The sequence below is a fragment of the Erithacus rubecula genome, assembly GCF_903797595.1.
Source record: "Erithacus rubecula genome assembly, chromosome: 24".
NCBI lineage: Eukaryota > Metazoa > Chordata > Aves > Passeriformes > Muscicapidae > Erithacus > Erithacus rubecula.
In genome coordinates, this window is record NC_136676.1 from 6,955,875 (window position 1) to 6,978,806 (window position 22,932).

A 22,932-nucleotide genomic window follows, 5' to 3' on the forward strand; every position below is an offset into this window, starting at 1 on the left:
TCCACAGCTTTTCCACTCCCTTTTTGAATGCCTTAAGCACTGTATGCTTGATAATGGGACTACAAAGCCTTTTCTAGTTACAAACCAATTTCAAATTAGATCAGTGCTCAACTCTGGCCTCTAAAACATTTGATTTCCTGCTTTTATTAGTAATGGTTTACTTGAGAAGGCAAAAGCACAACAGCAAAGCCAGAGAAATATGTACAAACAAATAAACAAGTGCACCATGCTGATGTCCTGTGTCTTCCTCAAAGGTGAAGCCAATAAATCAATATGAAATGAGAGTAGCTATTAAAAACTGTATTTCCCCTCCTTCCCAAGAGTTACATTTTTAGTGAAAAGATTAAACCATGAACAGTTTCCTTTTCTTCCTAAAGAGCTTCAGCTGCTGAGGAGTGCCATGGCAGCACTGGGAGGGACCAGAGCAGCCAGAGTCACTTGGACCCCCTGTCACACTCTAAGGGCTGCCCCCTCTGCCCCAAATTCACATTGAACTGCTTCTTGGGCAACCAAGTCAAAACCTAGAGAATCCTTTGGGCTCATTCCTGCTTTATTTTAATAAAGAAATTTCTTATCTGGCCCCAACAAAAAGGGGTAAAAGATTTACTTTCACATAGAACTTTTACAAAGCTGCAACTGAATCCAAAGGACTGTTTTCATAAATAGATGTACAATTATTCTCATGACACAGTATTTATTTGCTCAGGATAATTTCTTCCTTGTGCTCACAAGTCCATTCTTCCTTCTGCAGACAGTCCATGGTTTCTCTCCAGCTCTTCTCCCATTTGAAGACCAAACAGCATCCTGTCAGCTGAATTTCTGGCCATGAAAATGGTTATGTTCTCACAGATTCTAGAATTGTTACTGTCAATAATTAACAACCATAGGAAAAGAACCAGGAACAGGTAAATTGAGTTCAGCTTTAATAGATTCTGAAACATCTCAAAATCAGTGCAACCCACAGCAAAATCCAGAAGTTTTGTAAAAACCACCTGCACACATGAGAGAAAATGAAGTGCTTGGTTTTAGGCAGCAGTGCTGGAACTATGTGCAGATTGCTGAACATCAGTGCACCTCAGGAGCTCCACTGCAGCTCCTCAGTCTGTGAAGGTCTGGCTGTGCTGCCCTGCAGCTGCAGGGAGCAGACCTGAGTGTCCCCTGTGCACTCAGAGTGTTCAGCCAGAGCAGCACAACAGGCTGCTCTCCAGAGAATGTCCCAGCACCACACAGCTGCAGGGAGGGAAACCAGCTTCCATTCTTCAAGTGACTAGAAACTTCAGTTGATTACAGCCCAGTGCAAGCTGGATTTAAGTTAATGATCATTAATTGTTCCTAATGTGAGAGCTAGTCTTGTGCAGCAATCAAGGGGTTAAAGTGGAACTCTAGTATTTTAAACAAGTTCACATATTGTCTATACAAATTTGGCAAGTTCAAGTGACAGCCTCAGATCTCCCTGTCCCAATTCCTGCAGCACACCTGCAGCTCCTGTGTGGGCAGCAGCAGTGCCAGGCTGGCACAGCCCCCAGAGCAGCAGGGCTGGGCAGCCCCAGCCTGGCCAGGTGCACCCCTGACCCAGATCTGCTCTGACACACGCTCCCAAAAGAGCTCCAGGCCAGAGAGCAGCTGAGTATGGAAAAACTGATTGCATCAGAAACACTGCAGCCAAAAGGAAATCAAACCATGACTTCAAAGCCAATCAAAAAAACCAAAACAAACCCCCAAAAGCAAGCGTTTATATGTGTGTAGATGTAATAAATATTGCAAAGCACATCTGTCTTTTCCCCCCCAAGTCAATAAGTATAAAGAAATAAACAATGCACCAAAACATCAGCTTCCTGCAATGAAAATGTTGGAGTCAGCAAAATACCTGCAAGCCAACTGAAGGGAAAGCTTTTGCATTGTCACCCAATCACAAGTTGCTTCCAGTTCTATGCAGCCAAATCAAACCCTCTTCAAATTCACAAGTTTGACCTAAATAAGCACCACAGCATGAAAAGCTTCTTTAGAAGTAGGATGTCAAGAGACTTTGTTTAAAATATAAAACAAAATGTGAGATAAAAGGTTTCCATTGGTCAAGTTTGAACAATTGCCTTCCTTAATCCAACCACAGCCTGTCCCTTTGAGCCAACCAGAACCACACCTTCAGGTTTGTCCTTAATGAACACAGCCCGGCTGAGCTGCAAAATCTGACAGGGAGAGATGGCTGTGAGATGCATTCTGAGGGTTGGGCAAAGGGAAACAACATTACAAAGGAGAAGGAATACCAAGGAACAATTAGGGTGGGCAGAGGAACTTATTAATGCTCAGCCATCCTCCTCTATCTTCAGGGATCTCACTGTCCTCTCCAGTTCTGTCTTGTTCAGGTGTCCTGGAGTTACTGTCTTCTGTCTTCTGTCTCTGATCTGGAAAATGCCATCACAACATCCTCAGCACCTGCAACAACAATGGGAACAGGAAAGCTGTGCCATAATTGCTTCCTTCAAAGAGCAGTGGAGTGATGCAGCACCCAAAGTGTCATTTACACATCCACACAACCAAAGGAAAGCAAAGGACAAACTGGGGAATGCCAAAAGCACCAGCACTGCTGTCCCAGCCAGGCAACTGCTCAGCTCCACAGAATCCTCTTCCAGGGCTTTGCAAAGTTCAAATTCAACTCAGACCATCAGCATGTCAAATTCCTCCAGTCTTTTACCTGAAGCACATCAAGAAGCAAATCTCAGTTTTGTGCCCCAAGAAACTTCTACCTATACACCTGCACACAAGTAAAAGAGGACTAATAAAAATGCCTCATCTGTTCTCACCATATAAATTCTATTTCTCACTTATCTAATCTGCTCTCCAGTCGTTATAGCAGGAAAAGTGGCCAAAATGATTGTAAATTCCCCTTGCTAATGTCCTTAAAAGCTAAATCAATGCTCATGAAATGCAACTGCACTTACTTTGAAACACTTCACAATTGATATGTTATATGTACTCAAAGAAGGAAATATTAGGACCCAGCAGTAGTAGTTTGTTTTTCATATGTAGGGCCCTTATCTTATATAAAACTACATCAAAAACTGCTCTGGTGCAGCCTCTTGCCAGCATTCAGAAGCCCTGCAGCCATCTCCCTTTTCATCTCCTGCACAAACTGCTTCTTCCTTGATCAAAACATAAATGATACAGCACCAGGATCCAGCTCAGAATTAACAAGCTGCCTTGTTGATCTTAAACCATGCAAGAACTACCAGCCCCTAAAGAAAAACAAGGGTTTCACTTGCCAGGGTTGTGACAAACCCTTCAGTGCTGGGGAGGGAGAGCCCCATGCAGCAGCATGCAGGAGGAAAGGCAGGAACAACTGCACCCTGGCACTGAGTGTTCCCCACATCCCCAAAGGTGCAGGAACAGCTGCACCCTGGCACTGAGTGTTCCTCACATCCCCAAAGGTGCAGGAACAGCTGCACCCTGGCACTGAGTGTTCCTCACATCCCCAAAGGTGCAGGAACAGCTGGAATTGTGTGGCAGCCACAGAACCAGGGAGACATCACCCAGCACAGGCTGAGCTGCACTCCTGAACACATCTGACTGTTTGCCCAGAGTCTCCCCTTTGCAGTGTCTAAACAAGAACAAAATTCTCACAGGTTTCCTTGCAGTCCCACCCAGGGAAGGGGGATCCTCCCCAGATGACCCCACAGCTCTCTGCTGCTGCCTGCCCAGGTCTGCAGGTGTCCCCAGCAAAAGAAGATGGGTGAATTAGTCCAGAAGAAGGTCATGCACATTTCTGAGCACAAAGGGTTTGTCCCAGCCCTGCCCTGTAACCCAAAGCACCCAGGGCTCACGAGGGGCTGGTTAACAGTTCCCCAGTGCTGCTGCACAGACACAGCCACTGCCAGAGAACAGGGCTGGGCTCTGCAGGGGCCAGAGCAGCTCCTGCAGCCCCACTTGGCTCCCACAACGGATGTTTTCTTACTCAGCAAGAGAAATAATGCAAAAAGCAGAGCCCAGGTTATAAAGTTAAGCTGCACATGGCCAAGACTGTGACTGGGACAATGGGATGGTGAACCAGGATTGCTTTGAGCACATCCTGCACTGAGCTCTGCACTTCCAGCAATTAATGTATAGAACAATGACAAAGGCACACTTTCACCTGACCTGCATCTATGCACACAGCTGCTTTCTCCACAGCTGTCCCTCTTCTGGGCACACATTTCTACCCTGAAACAGAGACTTACAACATACCCAGTGAAATATTCCCAGTCTTCTATGAGCAAAGCATTAATTGTCACAAACCCTTAGACATTCAGATACTTTTCTCACTGCTTCTGCCTTATGCTTTCTCACCCTCGTTCTTGCTAGAAATGAACAATAACTAACAGGTGGGCTTATGTCCTATCTTAGAAAGTAATATTGACAATCTTACCCCACTAGCTTCCAACAAAATCCCACTGAGATTATGTTCTAATTGCAGTTGTTTGGATTGCTGAATTTAGAGTTCTTTTACAGGACTTGCTCTTCAGTCCTAGCAAGCCAAGCTGAGCTGAAGGTGAAGTGACTTTAGTGCAGAGCAGGGAAGGCTGCAGAGGTGCCCTGAGCTCAGAGACCCCAGCTCCCCTCCCTGGCTGCAGACAATGAACCCAGCAGGTACAGCTGCATTAAAGCCACACCACCTCAACACAAGAGAGGAGGCTGACACCTCTCCCAGCTGCTGCTTCCAAGTGCTCTTGGAGTGATAAATAGATATGTACATCTGATTTGCTTGTAGTCACCTGCAGAATTAATTAAACCCCAGAAACATTTAGAGATCAGAAGGTTTAGCCTGTTGGGAATTTCTAAAGGCTGCCAAATTTAAAAAAAGAAATTCTTCACTTCACACAAGATCTTTGCATAAATATATTTCTTCAACCACCTTCCAGCAACAATCTTCTAAACATTAACTCTTCCCTAAATTCCCAGTATTAGCATCCTAGTCTGGCATTCTAAAAATACACCCTGCACTGCTGAGAGCAGCAGCAGATTCAAACAAGCCTTGTTTCTCCAAAATGCAAGTGCACAGAGCAGGGCTGGACCTGCCCCTGCAGCAGCCCTGTCCAGCCCTGAGCACTGGGGTGGTTTTGGAGCCCCAGAGGCACAGGCAGGCTGCAGGCTGCAGCTCAGCCTCCCAAGGGAGCAGCTTCCTGCAGGCACCAGCAGCTCTCTGCTGTTGCTATAGGAACACAGAGCTGCAGCCACCCAGGTCTCAGCAATCCCATCCCCTGCTCCTCCTGCACTGCTCCCAGCCCAGGGCAGCCACCCCTGGAAACGCCAGGAGCTGCAGCAGGGACATGGGCTGATGGCAGAGGCTCCTGTGCACAGAACCTCCTCAGAGGCACTTGGCTCCTACTGCAGAATAGGTGAGAAAGCCTGAGTTCCATGGAGGGTGAGCTGTGTGAGCTCTTGCTGCAATGCAGGCAGGAGCACTGTGTGAACACCCCACAACAGCCCAGGATTCCATCTCCTCTCCAGCACACACTGCTTGAACTGAGCTGCCTCAGGGCTCCTCAGTTATTCTTGGAACCTTAAAGACAAACAACAAACACTCCACAGATGTCAGCTAAACAGCTCCTGGAGTAAAGAAAAACACCCTGGACTTTGCACTTTCATACAGGTGTTAACAATGAATGAGAAACAAAATGGTTATAAAAAAGGAAGAGCATGACATTGATATTAGACTCAATTATCATATCTCTTCTTCCAGTAAAAATAAGCATAAACCAAAGGGGAGTCTTAGCCTTCAGGCTTGATTAAAAATTAGAGATATTCTAAGATCCTTTTTGATCCAAATTAGCTTCCATTGCTGGATCTTAGGCAACAAACAGAGTCTCATGGATGTCTGAGACAGTAAAGTGGCTGCTGGAGGGCTGGTGGCACAAGCCTGGATTCAGCAGGGACAGCAAGAACTCCTTCCTCCAGTGCTCTGCCACATCCTGCCACAGCCACAGAGGCTGCAGTGACTCCCTGTGGCCAAACCAAGGGCTCCCCCAGATGTGCTCAGCAATCACAGCAGGGAACCCCAGGGAGCAGCTCAGAATCCTGCCCAGGTCCTGCTCAGGGGCCACCAGCCTGACACAGGGCATGGACACAGAGAGGAAATACAAAAACATTCAACAGACACTGCAAAGCACCTACAGAAATCTGCACCATCCACCCTCCACACTCTGTCAAGGCAGCCCCAACAAACCAAAACCACCCTCCTGAACTGGAGCCAGCCTGCAGCACCTCAGGGGACACAGGAACCTGCAGGTCCACAACAAAGCTGAGTGCTCAGGCCAACAGCCTCATTCTGGGTTTTGGGACAAAAGGGGGATGTGGAATTTTTGTGGCTTTTGTGCCTGCTGGAGGAAAATGGCTCTAAAGATACATCAGGGACAAGTCAGCTGAGAGCAACCTGTCCTACTGTGGAACAAAAGGCTCTGAAATGCACTGAAGTGCTAACTTGGTGTAAGTTACTCCCCAAACAACACCTCTTGTTGTTGTTGTGTAAGACAAGCTGTGTAAAGGAAAAATAAATCCTGGAGAGGAGGTTCAATGGAAACAGAGAAGCAGGAAGAAAATCCCTTTAAGCAATGCTGGAGCAGGAGCAGAGGGAGGGTGGGCACTGCAGGGTTTCCAGCACAGGCAATGCCATCTAGTGGAGATGGATCTCCCTCAGGGCCACAGGTGTCAGGACACTCCACACTCAGCTGCTCCTGCTTCACTGAGCCCAGCACACAGCACAGGGCACAGGAGCATCACCACACTGACTGCCAGCAGCCTGGGGGGATTGCTAAGGGAAATCAAAGTGCTGAGAATCAATTAAAGTTGCTTCAGTCTGTAGGGCACACTACAGCTTCAGCACCACTGTAGGAAGTATCTGTGTCCCCTGGCTGGACTTCTGATTTATCACCTTTTCTTTGCCAAAGTGCAGGTAATTCAGCATAGATATCACTGTGAAAAATGGATCTTTTAAGGGTAATGCTAAAAAATGCAAACTGCAGTAAGTCTCTAAACTGAATGTGTCTACCTCAGTTTTTGACAAGCAACAAGAAAACTCTCACTTTAGACTGGCAGGAAGGTTGTGTATTTTGGCTCAGAATTCTTCAAGTACCTCCACCTCCATCAGCCCCCAGCTATGCAAGGAATGAGCACAGCAGCAAGTCTGTGCAGGTTGTGTTTGTAATGGATTTCCACATGTCTCAGGTCCTGACTAAATTTCTGCTCAGTTCTTTCTGGCATGAGCCTTACACTGTTCCTGCAATACCAAACTGCACTTTCTGAACATGATCTGGCTGTGCAGGGGAGGGAGGGGAATCCAGGAGGAGACATTCAGGTTCAGAAGAGATCAGTGGACTCAGAGCAGCTCCACACAGTCCTTTACCAAGAGTTCTGCGAAGAATTCACAAAACTGGAATAAACTGGAATATTCCAGGCTGCAGGATGGGTTTCAGCAGGTGGCACACTATTCTGGAAACCCAGGGGGGTTACAGGTGGTGCTTTCTGAGGCTGGCAGAGGGGAGGCAGGGCCAGGGCAGAGGGGGGCATGGGGAGGGTATGGGGATGCACAGGGGATGCACGGGGGGGCCCAGGGGATGCATGGGGGATGCACAAGGATGCACAGGCAGCATCACCCTGGTCGATGGAGTGCTGGGGCAGCTGGCTCAGGGATGCACAGGGGGGGTACAGGGGGGGCACAGGGGGGCAGGGGGGGCACAGGGGATGCACAGGGGATGCACAGGGGATGCACAGGCAGCACTCACCCTGGTCGATGGAGTGCTGGGGCAGCTGGCTCAGGGATGCACAGGGGGGCACAGGGAGGTCAGGGGGATGCACAGGGATGCACAGGGGGCCCAGGGGATGCACGGGGGGGGCACAGAGGATGCACGGGGGGGCACAGGGAGGTCAGGGGGATGCACAGGGGGGGCAGGGGGGGCACAGGGAGGTCAGGGGAATGCACAGGGATGCAAAGGGGGCACAGGGAGGTCAGGGGGATGCACAGGGATGCACAGGGGGGCACAGGGATGCACAGGGGGCCCAGGGGATGCACAGGCAGCACTCACCCTGGTCGATGGAGTGCTGGGGCAGCTGGCTCAGCTGGCTGCTCACCACCCCCGCGTAGGTGCGCAGGAATTCCTCCTCACTGGCTGTCAGCTGTGGGCACAGGGGACACCTCAGCTCAGCAAAGGCAGCAGCAGCACACTGCAGGCACCAGCTGCAGGGACAGGCAGCACAGCAGCCTCTGCCCACTGCCCACCACCTGCACCACCCCAGCAAGGGCACAGCAGAGAACGGGACACCAGGAACCCAGGGGCAGGGTCAGTGTCACAGCAGCTGCTTCCCCTGGCTCTTCTTCCAGTAATGAAACCTGAAATCATTTATCTGCATATGGCACTTCCAGGCATCACAAGCCTCACAATATTTAAGCAAAAATCAGTTGTGTTTAACTGACAACAGTTAAATCCAGGATGGCTAAAACAGCTCAGCATTAAAGCCAGACCATCACCTGCCCATCTCCACAGGCACTGTCCCAGTGAGCCCAAAGCAAAGCCCCAAAGGATGAGCCAGGAAGTGCATCTTACATTTGATCCCATCTTCCTGAGCATGAGCAGGACTCTCACTTTCTGCTGAATGTACATCTCCTCCGGACTCTTCCCGGGGACGCCCTCACGGTTCATTCCCCTCCTGCCAGCTCCTGATTTCCTGCAGATGCAAAACCAGCAAAACACAAGCTACAATAGCAATGGGCTCTAATTGCAAATACAGGGAAAGTTTCATTTCCAAAATACCTGCTTTTCATCATTGGGCAGATCACTGAATATCCTGGGAGAGCAAGGAATCACATCCTTCCCCAGAGAAACCCTCAAAACTGTGAGCAGCTAAACTGGGCCTTACATATGCAACTGAAACATTCACAGAGCCATGCTCACATCCCCACTGCTCATTATCTGTGCTTACATTACTGCATGAGTAGAAAAGGAATTCTCAGAACCAGATGAAAGAATCACCCTGACAGAAGAGTCCGTGGTTTGGGGTTTTTCCATAAATAAGCACAAGCAGAATGAAAACAGGATGCACAGTGCACAGCCACCAAGCCTGCAGTGGCTAAGCAAAAGCTGGGTGAAATCTAAACTCTCAAGTCTTCCTCCTCTTTTTCTTTTTTCCTTTATATATCATACAAAAAGGCCACTGTGTTACTGCAAAAGTTATTTAAATTTATGAAATGGTTTTGGAGAGAAAGCAGAGCTAAGAGGAGCAGGGAAAAATTCTCACTGAAAAGCTGAACTTTGGCTTCTTCTTGTAATAAAAATAATTATGCTATGGAATAAACAGACTGTGCTATCCAAATTCTATAGCACAAAGCATGATTATACTTTATTATATGAGTATCTGGTAATTATTTAAGTTCCACAACAGGGTGTATACCACGACAAAAAAACCATTCATGCATTCTCTTCAGCTGCTCTTAAAGACCATCTTGAACCATGTTTATAAAGGCAACAATAGTAAAAACCTTAACCTGAAATGTAAAAAATCATGGTGCTTCAAATAACCCACAGTTCCAGCAGTGTCCCAAACTGGCCCAAGCCCCAGCAGAGATGTGTGTGCAGAAATGTCACCCCTGAGTGCCCCCAAAGGGACCCCACAGGAAGGATGGGGAGGGGCTGCTCACAGGAGCTGGAGTGCCAGCACAAGGGGATGGATTCACTCACTGAGAGGGGCTTTGGACTGGATATTGGGAAGAAATTCCTCCCTGAGGGTGCCCCTGGATCCCTGCAGTGCCCAGGCCAGGCTGGACACTGGGCTGGAGCACTGGGACAGTGGAGGTGTCCCTGCCATGGCAGGGGTGGCACAGGAGGGGCTCTTCCCACCCAAACCACTCTGTGCTCCAGGAGGGGATGGAGTGTGACCCAGCCATTCCTGTGCCACACACACCTCAGAAAAGTGGCTCCAAATCAGGTCTTCAAGCACTTTTCACTCCCAGGACTGGGTCTGGTCCTACACCAACCTATAAGTGTGATTTCCTGAATGTCAGTGATGAAGGGAACACCCCACACAGGGCTTCAGAGGGAAGGCTCCATCCCAGCAGGTTCAAACACAGTTTGCCCAGTAATGTTTTCCTGCAGTCATTACCAACCTCTCTTCTCACTTCATTTTCATTATTACTTTTAAGGGAAAGTAATCTGGGTGTGGAAACCATTTAAAATTACACACAGGCCCTCCTGAGTGAGTCAGAAGCAATGCAAACTTCAGCAGCAGCTGCTGGGACAGGCTTTGCCACCCACATTACTGAGCATGGAGATAACAGCAGAAAAAAGTGAGAAAGATCCATCACCAGTCCTTCTTGAACATGTTTCAGGGGGAAGATCTGCATGAAGATGATTTGTTATAGATGGTTCTGCTTGGAAACCTGCAGCCTGAACATGTGCAAGGTGATGATTGTTGGGGTTTTATACAAGCAGCAAACTGCTCTCTGAAGGGGGAATTAAACAATCCCTTAATTCTGTGTAGTGTCAACTCAAGTAAGTAAATTGGATTATGCCATTAGGTATATACTCCACAGTGCAATTTACTGAGTGCTAACAAATGATGACAATAGTAAAGCAATGAAGAAAACAAGATAGTGAGCAAGAGACATCAAGTTACATACACCAGAGACTGATAAAACAATAAACATTGACCAAGATACCCAGTCAGTCTGAAAGGCTGTGACTCATAAAATATTGTACTTGAAAAGGGAAGCTGCTATACTAGTAACCAAACAACCTAGAAAAGAAAAATCACAACAACAAAAGCTGAAATGTAGTAAGACATCTATTGTTTATAAACAAAACAAAATGGATGGGATATCAATAGGTGGCACCATCCCCAAGTACCAGGAAAATGCCACAGCTGCCCCTATGCCCATGAGGGAGACCCCACCTCAGCATTCCTCTGCACATCCCATATTACAAGACCTGGTTTGGTTACTATTCACTGTTTTCCACCACAGCTATTTTCTAGTTGTTTATTAATTTTCAGATTTTAAAAAGGGGTGATGGGAATCCCTACCTAAGCCTGGCTCTTTTGAAGTAACCTTCAGCCAAGGTGGGTTTGTCACAAAGCCACCTATTTAACAGGAAGGATAAAAATCCTAAAGCCACATTCAGTGAATGCTTCACACAATTAGTAAGCAGCATGAGGGAAAAAAGCCCTCAATATGGCTCAAAAGATATGTACAGAGAGGTAAAACTCAGCTTTGAGAGCAACAGCACTTTGCTGTCCCTGCACCACAGAATGATCCTGCCAGCACAGCTCAAGGTGCTCCACAACAGCAAAGTGGAAAGACAAAGGTCCTGAACCAGCACTGAGACCCCAGCATGAGAAATGTGAACATCTGTTTTTCCTTACATAAAGCTTTCAGAGGCACAGTTTAGGATGACAACATTACCCAGCATATGCTACAAGAGAAAATTTCCAAACCCACCTACAGAGCTGGTCTGTGCCCAGAAGACAGCATGATCCACATTTGCAAATGAAGGAGTGAAAAATCTTATCAAAGCACTTATCAACTTTGTTCTCTCCAGAAAGCTACATTAACATGCTGCACATTATGAAATGCTCCTTAAGCAGCATTTCCCTGCTTATTCCCACAGATCTTTCTGGCACAAGGATGAGTGGTCACTGCCCATCCCCAACCAACAAAACAGCAGATTTCTGTGCCAACCTACCTGCTTCTAGAAACCACAGGAGATCAGATAATCCACGTGTGCAGCCCTGAGCAGTGACTGGAGCTGGGAAAAACGTACAAGGGAACTGTCCTGTGAAAACAAATGAGCAAAGAATTACAGAACATCCACAGCTGAACCCCAGAAAGATCTTTAATTCAATACACCTTCACTCCCAGTCTGCTTTAGAACACAATCCAGGTAAAATTCAAACTGCTCACTTCTCTGGAGCTGTTAAACAGAAGAACCTTCTTATGTTTACAGTTTTTCAAAATCAATCTGTTCTTCAGCTGCAAGATTCCCCACCTTGACCACACCAATGACATTCCCAATCACTTGAGAATGAATTGCATTCAAGCTTTGCATTCCTTATGAAGCTTTCAGATCAAACCCAACTGATCCATGCTGGCCTCAGCACAGAGGGGATGGGATCTCAGCTGAATTCCTGGGAATGGTGTCCTGGATGCTGGCACTGCAGGAAGGGAGCCAAAGGCTGCTGAAGCCATAGAGAATGCCCTGCTCTATCAGATCTGGAACTGGTCTCTCCAGGTAAGGGTGAGGCAGAGGTGCAGAGCCAACAGGAAAGTTTGGGCTGCCTGTGCTCACCTCTGGCAGCTAAACGTGCATCTGCTGCCCAGTGCCAGTTTTCCATCCCTTTCTCACAAAGACTGACCTGTGCATTTCAAAAGCTGCAGTGTTAGAAATGATTGCATTCTTCACTAAACTGTGTTAAAAGAATAAATGCTTCAAGCTTGTCCTGCTGCACCCAACACACTGCAAATGGACATAATTGGGTCACCTAATTCTCCCTTGTTTGCCAGGCACAGGCAAGAAAATTTAGTTGTCATTTATTTCTAAGATGATTCACATGACAGAATAACAAACAACCAAGATCTATACATTACAGCCATCACTGCCAGCCCAGCCTTGCCAAGGCAATAACCTGAGGCTGCTTCACAAGGACATTACCCAAGCTGTGTAAGGCTGAGTACTTCCAATTTTCCCACTAGCATTAAGGATACCTCCTCACCTCTCCTCACTGTTACTGGTTCTGAAAAGTCTCTAATGAAAATAAAATCTATTTCTTCCCAAAAATGAATTAAAGGACCACAGTGGCTTTCTCTTCAATTCCTGACCCCAGACACAACAGCACATCATGAATAAATACTGTAGCTGCAGTCAGCCTTCCCTTTTATTCTTTTTTCCCAATTGGTATAGAACATTACTGGGGTTTCACTTCAGAAAAATGTAGACAGGAGAAATCTGTAGTCAATCTCAGTTTAACTTGTCTGTTTTACCAACAGATGGAAACAGCTCCTCGGGAAACTCAAGCCTCACCAGCAAGAACTGTTTTGACTGAACGCCTTCAGAAGAAGATTCCAACACACAGCAACTGAAAATTTCAGACTGGTAACTGTATTTCCTTCACTTCCACCTACACTGGTAGGAATTTAAAACTGGAAGGGACTTTCTGCTGGACAGTGTCACAGATCAGTTCATAATTAAGAACTCCCAAATTCTTCTGACTCCCCTCCTGTCATCGTGTTAAATAAACAAAAATTGCACATCTCAACAGAAAAACAGACACACCAAAAAAAGACCATTTTTATAAATTTTGCATGAAGGAAGTTATTTGAGCATCCCATTCAGATTTCGAGCCGTGCTTATTTAATGCAATGAGAAAGCAACATGAGTTTCTGTTCTTCAAATTTCATATTTCCACCAACACTGCAGTTCTCTGTAATGCTGAAATCCCTAACAAGCACATTTTACTGGTATGGGAAAACACAGAGTGCAACTGAGGAATCTGCACAGCCTAAATTAAGGGAGAAGAAAATAAGAAGGCAGTAAGCTGTTGGAAAATGTAGTATTTTATATATTCAGTCTTAACAATTTAGGGTACATAGAGCAGCCATCTGGCAAGTTCTTTAAAACCCAAGTCCCAGCTGACTACCCCTTTAATATCTTGCAGCATTTCCAGTTACAGCCAAAAGAAACCTAACAGCAGTTAGTTCAGCCACAATTGTTTTTTTTTTTTTTTTTTTGTTGAATCTGACTGGTTCTGTTGGAGGCAGTTAAAGCCCTCAATTAATGGGACAGGATTACAAAGCTCAGAGAAGGAGTTATGGTGAATAAACCCGAGCCCTGCAGGTTCCCTTTGCTGCAGTTCAGAGCAGCAGGAAGGGTCCCTTTGACTCTCTGGTATTATCCAAGGTTAAGCCATTCCCCTCCACAGCTCCACATGGTCATACTGGGAAGCTTGCAAGTGCAAGGGGATGCTGCCCCTAATTTAAGCCCTGTTAATTTTCAAATGACATTTTTCAGTGAACAGTTAGAGCCAGAAAAACCTTCCAAGCTGGAGCCTGAAACCTGAACTCAGGAACCAGAGTCTGCAAAAACCCTGCTACAAATTTTCCTCTAATTCATTCTGACTCATGACCTTCAGTCACAGGCAGCTGGAGACTGGATTAATTCCCATCTCCAGAGGGATACAATGAAGAATTCATAACAGCCACCTATTTATAGGTGAACAGTAAGAACTGAAATATTTAATACAGGGTTTTTTAGTCTTCATTTCTATGTTCAGTGCTACCTTCTAGCTGACTTCAGAATCTGAACCCCAGTGTCAGATTTAGGTCAATTTACTGCTGGAACTCCCACAGTAGATTCACATCTCTTAAATGTTAGATTTAAATTTTTAACGAAACACCACAGTCCAGGAAACAGCCCCAAACACTGCCATTTATTCATGAAACATTTATGGACACAAGCAGGGGTTTTTCTCCCCAGTGCTGGATCACCTTTCAAAATGGACTTCAAAAGCAGCAATGAAGTGGATTCCACAGAGCTTCCCAATATACCAAAAGTTCTTACATCAATGCTCAAGCTGACTTAAAAAATAAATTTTAAAAATCCTACTATAATGATCATCACTTTAATGAAATTAAAATTTGCCTCCTGACCTTCAGGCACACACAAACCAGATATTTCCCCCCTTCTCTCAAGGAGAAGACACCTCACATCTCACACAGTTGAAAGAGGCAGCACAGGGTTTTAGGTAGTTCATGTCAGTCAACTTGAAGCCTCTGAAATTAAACGTAGTAACAGCAACAAAACCTGAAAAAAAGCCTTTCATTTCACAAAGGTATTCACACTTCAAAGATGAATGTGCCAAAAATTCTTTAAAAAGTGACAACTCGTTATAAGCAGCAGTTTATACACAAATTGCATCCCAGAATGGGAGACAATCCCAGTGGATGTTCCAATATTTCACTCACCTACAGCTGGATGCAGAGTGCTGCTCTCCCAGCCACGGGCACCTTTCACAGAGGCTCTGGCACCTCTTCCCCTATTTAAACCAAAGCTACAAATCTGCAGGCAGGAAATTAGGCACTAATGACAGATAGCCAAGGATTTAATTACCAGGTGTCCCACTGAAGAATTAGTGCTGTAAAACGTGTCCAGCATCCATCATTAAAACAGAACAGTACAGCAAAGCTTTGTAGGGATCTATCTGTAAATATTTCAGAAACTTCAGAAAATAAAGTTTTCAGCACACAGACCTAAACTTGAGGTGCCTTTAATTGTTTCTGAGAAATTAGGACCATTTTCACAGTTTGATATTAACTGGGAACACAAACTAGTGAAAAAATGGAGTACCAACAATAGGTAAAAATGATCAATTACTTACAGGAACCAATAAATGATTTTCAGTGTGTCCACCTCACTTTATATGTTTGGCATGCCATGCATGGTACAAATAGCTACCCATGGAACTCCCATGAGGTGTATTTTGTATTTTTGGCTATTAATTATTGACACCAGTGACAGTCCCCAGGTCTGTTCTGTGCTCATTGCAGAACCTGAGCCAAGGCCAATTCCCAAACATGCAGAAGGAACATGGGGAGCACTAACTGTGCCCACACCAATCAGCTCCATGGGCAAGCCACATTCCCAAAGCAGCTCTGCACAAAGGGGCAGCACCAGAGCCAGGATTCCCCGAGGATTTACAGACCATCAGCACTGCATCTGGGGTTGCCTGGAGATGGACACTTACAGTGGAGAAGCTAAAGTCAAAAATAACAATACACAGGACACAAACACCCTGCACTCAGGGAATACAAGCACTGATAAACAGTTATTTGACTGGAGAAGGAAGATATTGGTTCTCTTCATAATGAACCTAAAAGAAGCTTCCTCCACACAGTGCAATGTCAACACTGATGCAGGTATGTGCATGTGCCCAAGGTGCTTTTCCTGCCTCTTCAGCAATTCTCAAAGTGACTTAAAATGGAACAGGAAATAGAAACAGTCAGAATTACCAGCACTGCTAATGGTGAAGAACTTCAATATTTAGTATGCTCCCAACCAGTTTCATTAATAGTGTATTCATTTTCAGATTTTGGTATTAAACTGCAGCAAAAAATTTGGTGTTTCAGGCAACTTTAACAAAAAAAGCAAGAGACACTATTAACTACTCATAAATGAAAAAAGAATAGTCTAAAATCACAGAATCAAAATGGCTGAGGTTGGAGGGATCAGAGTGGGGTCATCTGGTCAAGCCCCCCTGCTTCCAGCAAGGTCATCCTAGAGCACAAATCCTTAATCAGAACAGGCAAAACCCTAATTGAGAACAGGAAAAATTCCAGTAAGTATCTGTAAGCAGTTAAAATAACAATGACATTGGATTTCAATTCACAGTCATACAGTAAAAGCCTCCAAAGACCAGAAGTGCCATTTGTGGAGTGAACTCCCCAACTTCTGCCAGCCCAAGGAGGCAGTGCTGGCTGCATTTAACCTGGAGTGGCAGAGCACAGGTGCTGCCACAGAAAGGCTTTCTGTCACTGGGTGCACATATTTTATATACATTTATCTACAGGCATGTCTCTGGTCCTCATCCCCACAGATCTGCAGCCAGGTATCAGGGACAGCTCTCAAGGAAACGTGACCTGTGCTGCCCTGTAATTTTCACTGACATCTGAACATCATTACTGCCAGGGCACAGACACTTCACACTGCAGATGCCCATAAACCTTTTATAGTACAGAGACTATGGCTAACTAGATTTTTAAAAGCAATTAAAATGTGAGCTGTTATTAAGTTGGTGACTACTTAGCATTTTAGTATTTTGCAAGAGTGTATCAAAGAACATATTTAGGACCACAGACTCAGGTTAATAGTTCCTGACTACTGAAATTGTGTAACCACTGGACAACAGCATGAAACATTGTTCTGGCCTCATACATCAGTAAAATCTGCTGTAAAACGTGACAAACACAGCCCCTATGTTAGGCATCTTGCCTCTTTAGTAAAAGAAACAAACTTCTGTGCTGCTTTCCCCATGGATGCTTTGAATAACCAAAAAAAAAAAAAAAAAAAATAAGAGATTTCAGTTCTGAATCAAGGTTTAATTTTCAAAACCATTTAAAGAGATCTGTTATTAACAACTCTTGTTGTGAGTTGAACTTAGAATTAATGGCTCTTTGTCTAATATGGCTACATGCCTTGATCATCTCTTTAGCACAACCAGAACACAAACTCTGCCTCCTCAGTGACCTGTGAGCAGCAGCAGTGTTACTGGATAATATGGGCAAGAGACTTTTGCTCCTAAGACTTCCATAAAATAATAATCCACGAGACTCTTCCTGGATAGTGTTCCATAGATTGGTCTCAGTAGGGTGTGCCAAGTATGCCAGCTCCTCCCTTCTCTGAAGGACTTACTAGAAACAAAAAGCACAAGAAAAGCATTTTTGTTCCCATCTTAGGTCACCAAACAAGACTGTGCTGTGAAGTCTAATGTGAAGTCTAATCTAATGGAGAGAGGAGGGAGGAAGAAAATCCTTGTCAGTTTTAAGAGAGAGCTTTTAACATTCACTAGTTCAAAACAAATTCCTAATTACACACCAATTTCACCATGGACATTTGGCTTTCCCTATGTTTGACCAAGTGGGATTGCAAGGAAGGAAATCTTGCCTTCAAGACATTTCCTATTTCTCAGGAAAATGGATGCAATTTCCTTCCTGCCCAGCCACAATTCTGAATGTTACCTTAATTCCATGAGCTGTGCCACAAAGCTGCAGAGTCAGTGCAGTGGGAGCTGCAGAGTCCCCAGCACTGACAAACCCTGGTGGGCTGCAGGAAGGACCCAGGGGCTGCAGGGCTCCCATCACTCCTGGGACTGATTAACTCCTGAGCACAATGGAAGGATCACAGGCAAGACACAACACACAGATGCTAAAGGCAACCATATGTAAAAATTGTAATTTAGATCAATCAAACTGCACCACAGAACAATGGCAACAACAGGAGTTAGCCCAGAGAGCATTCACAACAATGCTCAGAGAGGCTGATTGTGACACCAGCTAAAAGCACTGCAAGATCCCAGACCACTCCAGGAAGCTCCCAAGAGCAGGACTGCACCCAGCCACCACCAATTTAAGGCAGAATGGGCAAAGAGAATGGCTGGAAGTGCAGCCAGATGTCTGCAGCTCCCAAAGCATAAGCACAATCACATACACCTCTATCATGGTCAGCTGCTCAGCAAAAGGAAGGAGCTGGCAGCAGCTACCAAGGGCAATGAAATGAACACAGGAAAAACAAGGGGTCTAAACTGCAGTGCCTCACGTGCTATTGCACACACAGTACTTCATTTAAAGATTAAAAGGTATTTTGAACTAAGAACTTGACAGTGAAACTGTAAGAGAATGGCTGCAGTCTGAAATGTGAAAGGGTTATTTTACCAAGTTCATTGTAGCTGCTGACCAAGATTCCAGCAATAAAAGTTCTGTTTAGCAAAACCTGATGTTTCTGACCTCTGAAGTTAAGCAAAACCTTTCACGAACTCCACATAAACCAAGGAGTATTATTTGGCATCTGCAGACATTCCTGAAAAAGGCAGCTAAGAAGACATGAATGCTCCTATTTTTCTCAATTTGGCATCAACTCTTAAAGTTAATTATATTGTAAGTGTTATTGCTGATTGGTATTGCATAAACATTCAGTTAACTATGTTTATCTTGAAGTCTGATATTGCCTCCCCCGACCAACTGAGCAAGCTGCCAAGGCACAAAGAAATTTCCAGTTTTCCACATAAGATCCAAACACACAAAGTTAGGAAAATCCATTAAAATTACATCAATAAGGCAACAGGCACCAGAGATCCCTGCAGCTGCACCATCCCCTGCTCAGGTCTACAAAAAGCTTTCCTCCAGTAGTTTACCTTAAGCTGTTGCAGGATTTATACTCCTCATTTACAGCAACTCTGCTGCAAAAATTTAGGTCACATTTCCTTTAAGGGTGCACGTCCATGTGTACTTATTTAAAGCTCAAGGAAATTAATTAAAAGCTCCTCACTGACTTCACTGTGCATTGAATCAGGACCTGGATGAGTTCAGAGGCAAAACAATTACACTTTAATTAAACATCTCCACCTTCATGTGAAGTAGTCAACTAATTTAATGGAAGGATAAACTGAGTCAGAAGGTATCTGAGCTTGGTCATGGTCATAAACAGAGAAGATTGCTCCATCATAACACAGAGAAAATGGACTTTCTGAAAATCAAATCAATTATTGGTCTGTGTATTTGCATGGAACTACACAGAACATCCTGAGACAAGTGGAATGGTTGTACAAATTTACTGACTCCATCTCTGTTCCCCAATCAGTGACTCATTTAGTTAGTCACAGGAATTCCAATAATGCAAGGAGTGAAATTATTAGGGTTTTTTGTGGGATTTTTAGATTGTTTTGTTTGTTTCTAAATAGCATGAATAATTATACCTATAATATTTTTGAAAACAGAAATAGGCTTGGCAGATTTGATACTTGTAAAACCTTGGATATATTCACTGAAAAGCAAGAAGTGTGACTCTGCTTTCTGGATCCAGACTGACATTTAAGCCACACAGAAGCTCTGTAACAGTCAGATCACCAGCAGTGAGCAGAAACAAAAATGAGCTTTCCTCACTTTTCTCAGCATTTGTTATATAATGCTTCCTCAACACTAAGGCTGAAAATAAATCTGAGAGTCAGGAGAGTGTTCTCCTTATTCTACCACTAACTAATGGGTTTTGGTTCATTTGCTGATCTTTGATTTCTTTTCACCTCCAGTTCTGCTCACTGCACTCTCCTGCCAATGGAAGCTTCATGCACAGGGCTCAGCTCTTCAAAGGGAAAAAGAACTGCAAGAGTCCTCCATTCTCAGAGAGACAACACTGAACAAAGTGCTTGGGAGGGTTCTTCCTAAATGAAGTTACTTGGTGAAAAGCTTTTGGCACATTTCAAACCTATTTACATATAATTTCTTCTTTGTACTTAGAAGAAAGACCATTAAATTACCAACACTAGATGTGGAATAGGTGACAATACTTTCATTCCAATAATTTATATCTTTGGTGCACATTCACCATCAAAACTGGGACTAGTCACACACTTGTATCATGCTTTAGCTTTAGCCCAGAACATAAACAATTGGCACATTTGTTAGGATTTGTGAGGATTGCAATTTTCCCAATCACTTCTTGTACACCCAATGGGGTGGTGCAGCTGTAACAGCTGCCTCTGCCCTTGCTGCATTTCAGCAGGAAATCCAATCTGATGACTGCTTGCAGTAAAAAGAAACACACCTTACCCTGTGCACGTACAGGAATATCTCTGATAGCAAATCCTTCTTTTTGGAAATAAAGTTTCCTGGAAGTTTCTCCCAGCATCTCCAACAGCAGCCTCCAACAGCCTCTCTGTGCACAGCACTGGGGTGGATGTTTGATGCTTCAAACTAGGTCAGATGCTCAGGAGGATGCTTTGTAGTCAACAACCAACTTAGGAACTGATATACTTAGTAAAAACCATAAATGTTTGTGTTGGTTAGAGATGACAAACATTTTGGAGGGGAAAAACTTATATTAAACATATATAAATAGATCTAATTCTGACAAGCTGTTTCCTAGGCAAAGCATCAACCCTGAACAGCTTAACCACATCAGGCATGTTTAGGTGTTAGTTCTGTTTGCCCATATGCAACTGCAGGATGGTTTTTAATTTTTGGCAGCAGATATGTATCACAGTCATTGTTAGCAATTATAAAATCTAGGTTTTGTTTCCATTCACTTTTGGCTTTGTTTAGAAAACAACACAAATTGTTTTGGAAATGTCTCTCCTCCTGCAAAGTGAAATCCTCACAAACCCTGGGTGGGGGAAAGGATGGAAGGGAGCAGAAACTGATACAGCTACAGGTTTCCCATAAAACTGGGGTTGAGAGCTTGCTTCCCCAAACACTCACAGGATGCTCTGCCCATGAGCACTGCCCAGGTTAGTCAGCACAGGGCAGAGGCTCCTGTTCAGTCAGTCCCAGCCTTGCTGCCCACACAGCTCCTGCCAGGGCAGCCCCTCTGGGGATCAGCACAGGGACATTTTCCTGCTCAACATTTCCCTGTCTTCCCACCTGGACATCGAGAAGAATCCTGAAAGCACTTTTCTGCCCTGAGTAACTTTCCTATTAACTGGTTGCAAGGCTTACAATGAACTCAAAGAGAAAACTGCTTTAAATCAGATTCGGGTCCAACCCATTACCAATTAAGTTTTCCAAAATGGTCTTTGCTTCTGCATTTGTTCAGTCCTAGCACACCTCTTCATAGATTTATTATTTCTGTGTACCACATCAACTAAGCACACAAATCCCCAACAACTCTAAATTGCACTGAGGGAACTGCCAGTTTCTCCCAAGATGCAAAAAACTGATGATGCTTTTTTAGGTAAGGGCAAAGTGAAGCGACAGAAATGCATCTGAAGTACACCTGTCACCATTTTCCAGATGAATCTGTTTGTCAAGGCAGAAGTAGCTTGTATCTTGGTAAGAAAACCAGCCCGTATTTTCAAAAGTAATACATAGCTTTCTGAATGCTCCCCCACCTTGAATACCTGTACTTTCAAAATAAACCCCGTTCAAATGTATGTTTATCCTCATTTTTCCCCATTTACATAGAGGTTCTCCTTCAGCAGGCTATTTCACATCACACACAAGCTACAAAAATAATCAAGGCCAAAAGAAATGGAAAGTCTGCAAGCTCAGCAGCCAAAAAAAACCCCAAATATAGTAGGATTTTGTAAATGTATTTTAAAATATGTTCTTAAATACTCTCTAAACATGCCTCTCACCATACTGGAGCCAGCTTGGACCAGACTGTGAACTAGCACACCTAACTTGCCACCAAAGTCTGCTGGAGTTTGGTGTTTTGTTTCTGTTTCTAAATCCTGGCATCTGCAGAATGTCTCCCGCTCACCTCACACAGCATCAAAGCTCATCCTGTCCCACATGCCAAGATGAGGAATGGACAAATAAAAGATGATGTACAACAGAGCAAAATACTCTCTTCTAGCAGAGAAAGCAAACCCGAGCCTGAGAGGCAAACACGCCCTGATGAAGCACATCTGGACGCCGAGCACACACGAGGATCAGTCTCGGCAGCACCAACACATCCTGATCCGGAGGGCGATGCTGTCCCTCCCTCGCCTATCTTCCCAACAGGTAAAAAACTAACGCGTGCCAACAAATACCGTCCATGTAAGCCGAAAGTTACCGAGTGCCGATTAAGAGGCTCTAAAACACAGTTTTTAGAGCGGGCAGGAATTACCCCGAGGGAAGCGCTTCCCAGGCGGGGCCGGGATGCGGAGCACGGCGGGCACGGGGCGCTGCCCGAGCCGCGCGGGGCACGGACGGGACAGCTGCGGTCCCTGCCCGGCTCCGGCACACCCTCACCTGCCGGGCAGCGAGCCGGGCGGCACAGGCGGCTCGGTACCGGCGCGGCGGGGCCGGGCCCTGCCGGCCGGCAGCGGGGAGCGGAGGCCCGGCCGCCCAGCCTTTGTTCGCGGCCGCGCACAAAGGGCACCGCGCTCACCTGCTGCGGGGCCCGCGGCCCCGGCGCTCCGGCGGCTCGGGCGGCGGGCGCTGGGCACGGGCGGCGAGAGCGGCGGAGCCGAGCCGAGCCGAGCCGAGCCGAGCCGAGCCTCCTCCTCCGCCGCCGCCGCCGTGAGTCACCGCCGCGGCCCGAGGGAGGTGCCTGGGCGGCTCCGGGGGAGGGACCCGCGCGGCCCGGCGCCCAGGGCAGCGGCGGCGCCGCAGGCAGCAGCCCAGAGCCGGCCGGGAGGAAGGGGCGGGCCGCGGGGTGGGACGCGGGGCAGGCCCGGGGAAGGGGCGGGCGGGCCCGGGCAGGGGGCGCGCCCGCGGGCAGCGCGGTGCGG

At 45.8% G+C, this 22,932-nt stretch overlaps 1 protein-coding gene across 1 annotated transcript; it reads right to left on the bottom strand.

Annotated features, from left to right (window-relative positions):
* Positions 1-529: 529 nt before the first annotated feature.
* Positions 530-22,840, bottom strand: CTNNBIP1 (catenin beta interacting protein 1). The gene is made up of 5 exons (XM_079326304.1): positions 22,590-22,840; positions 11,700-11,789; positions 8,571-8,691; positions 8,052-8,142; positions 530-2,433 (listed from the first exon to the last, which is right to left on the bottom strand). The coding sequence occupies exons 3-5, from the start codon at positions 8,664-8,666 to the stop codon at positions 2,375-2,377; spliced, it is 246 nt and encodes an 81-aa protein (XP_079182430.1). The 5' UTR covers positions 8,667-8,691; positions 11,700-11,789; positions 22,590-22,840; the 3' UTR covers positions 530-2,374.
* Between the last annotated feature and the right edge of the window lie 92 nt (positions 22,841-22,932).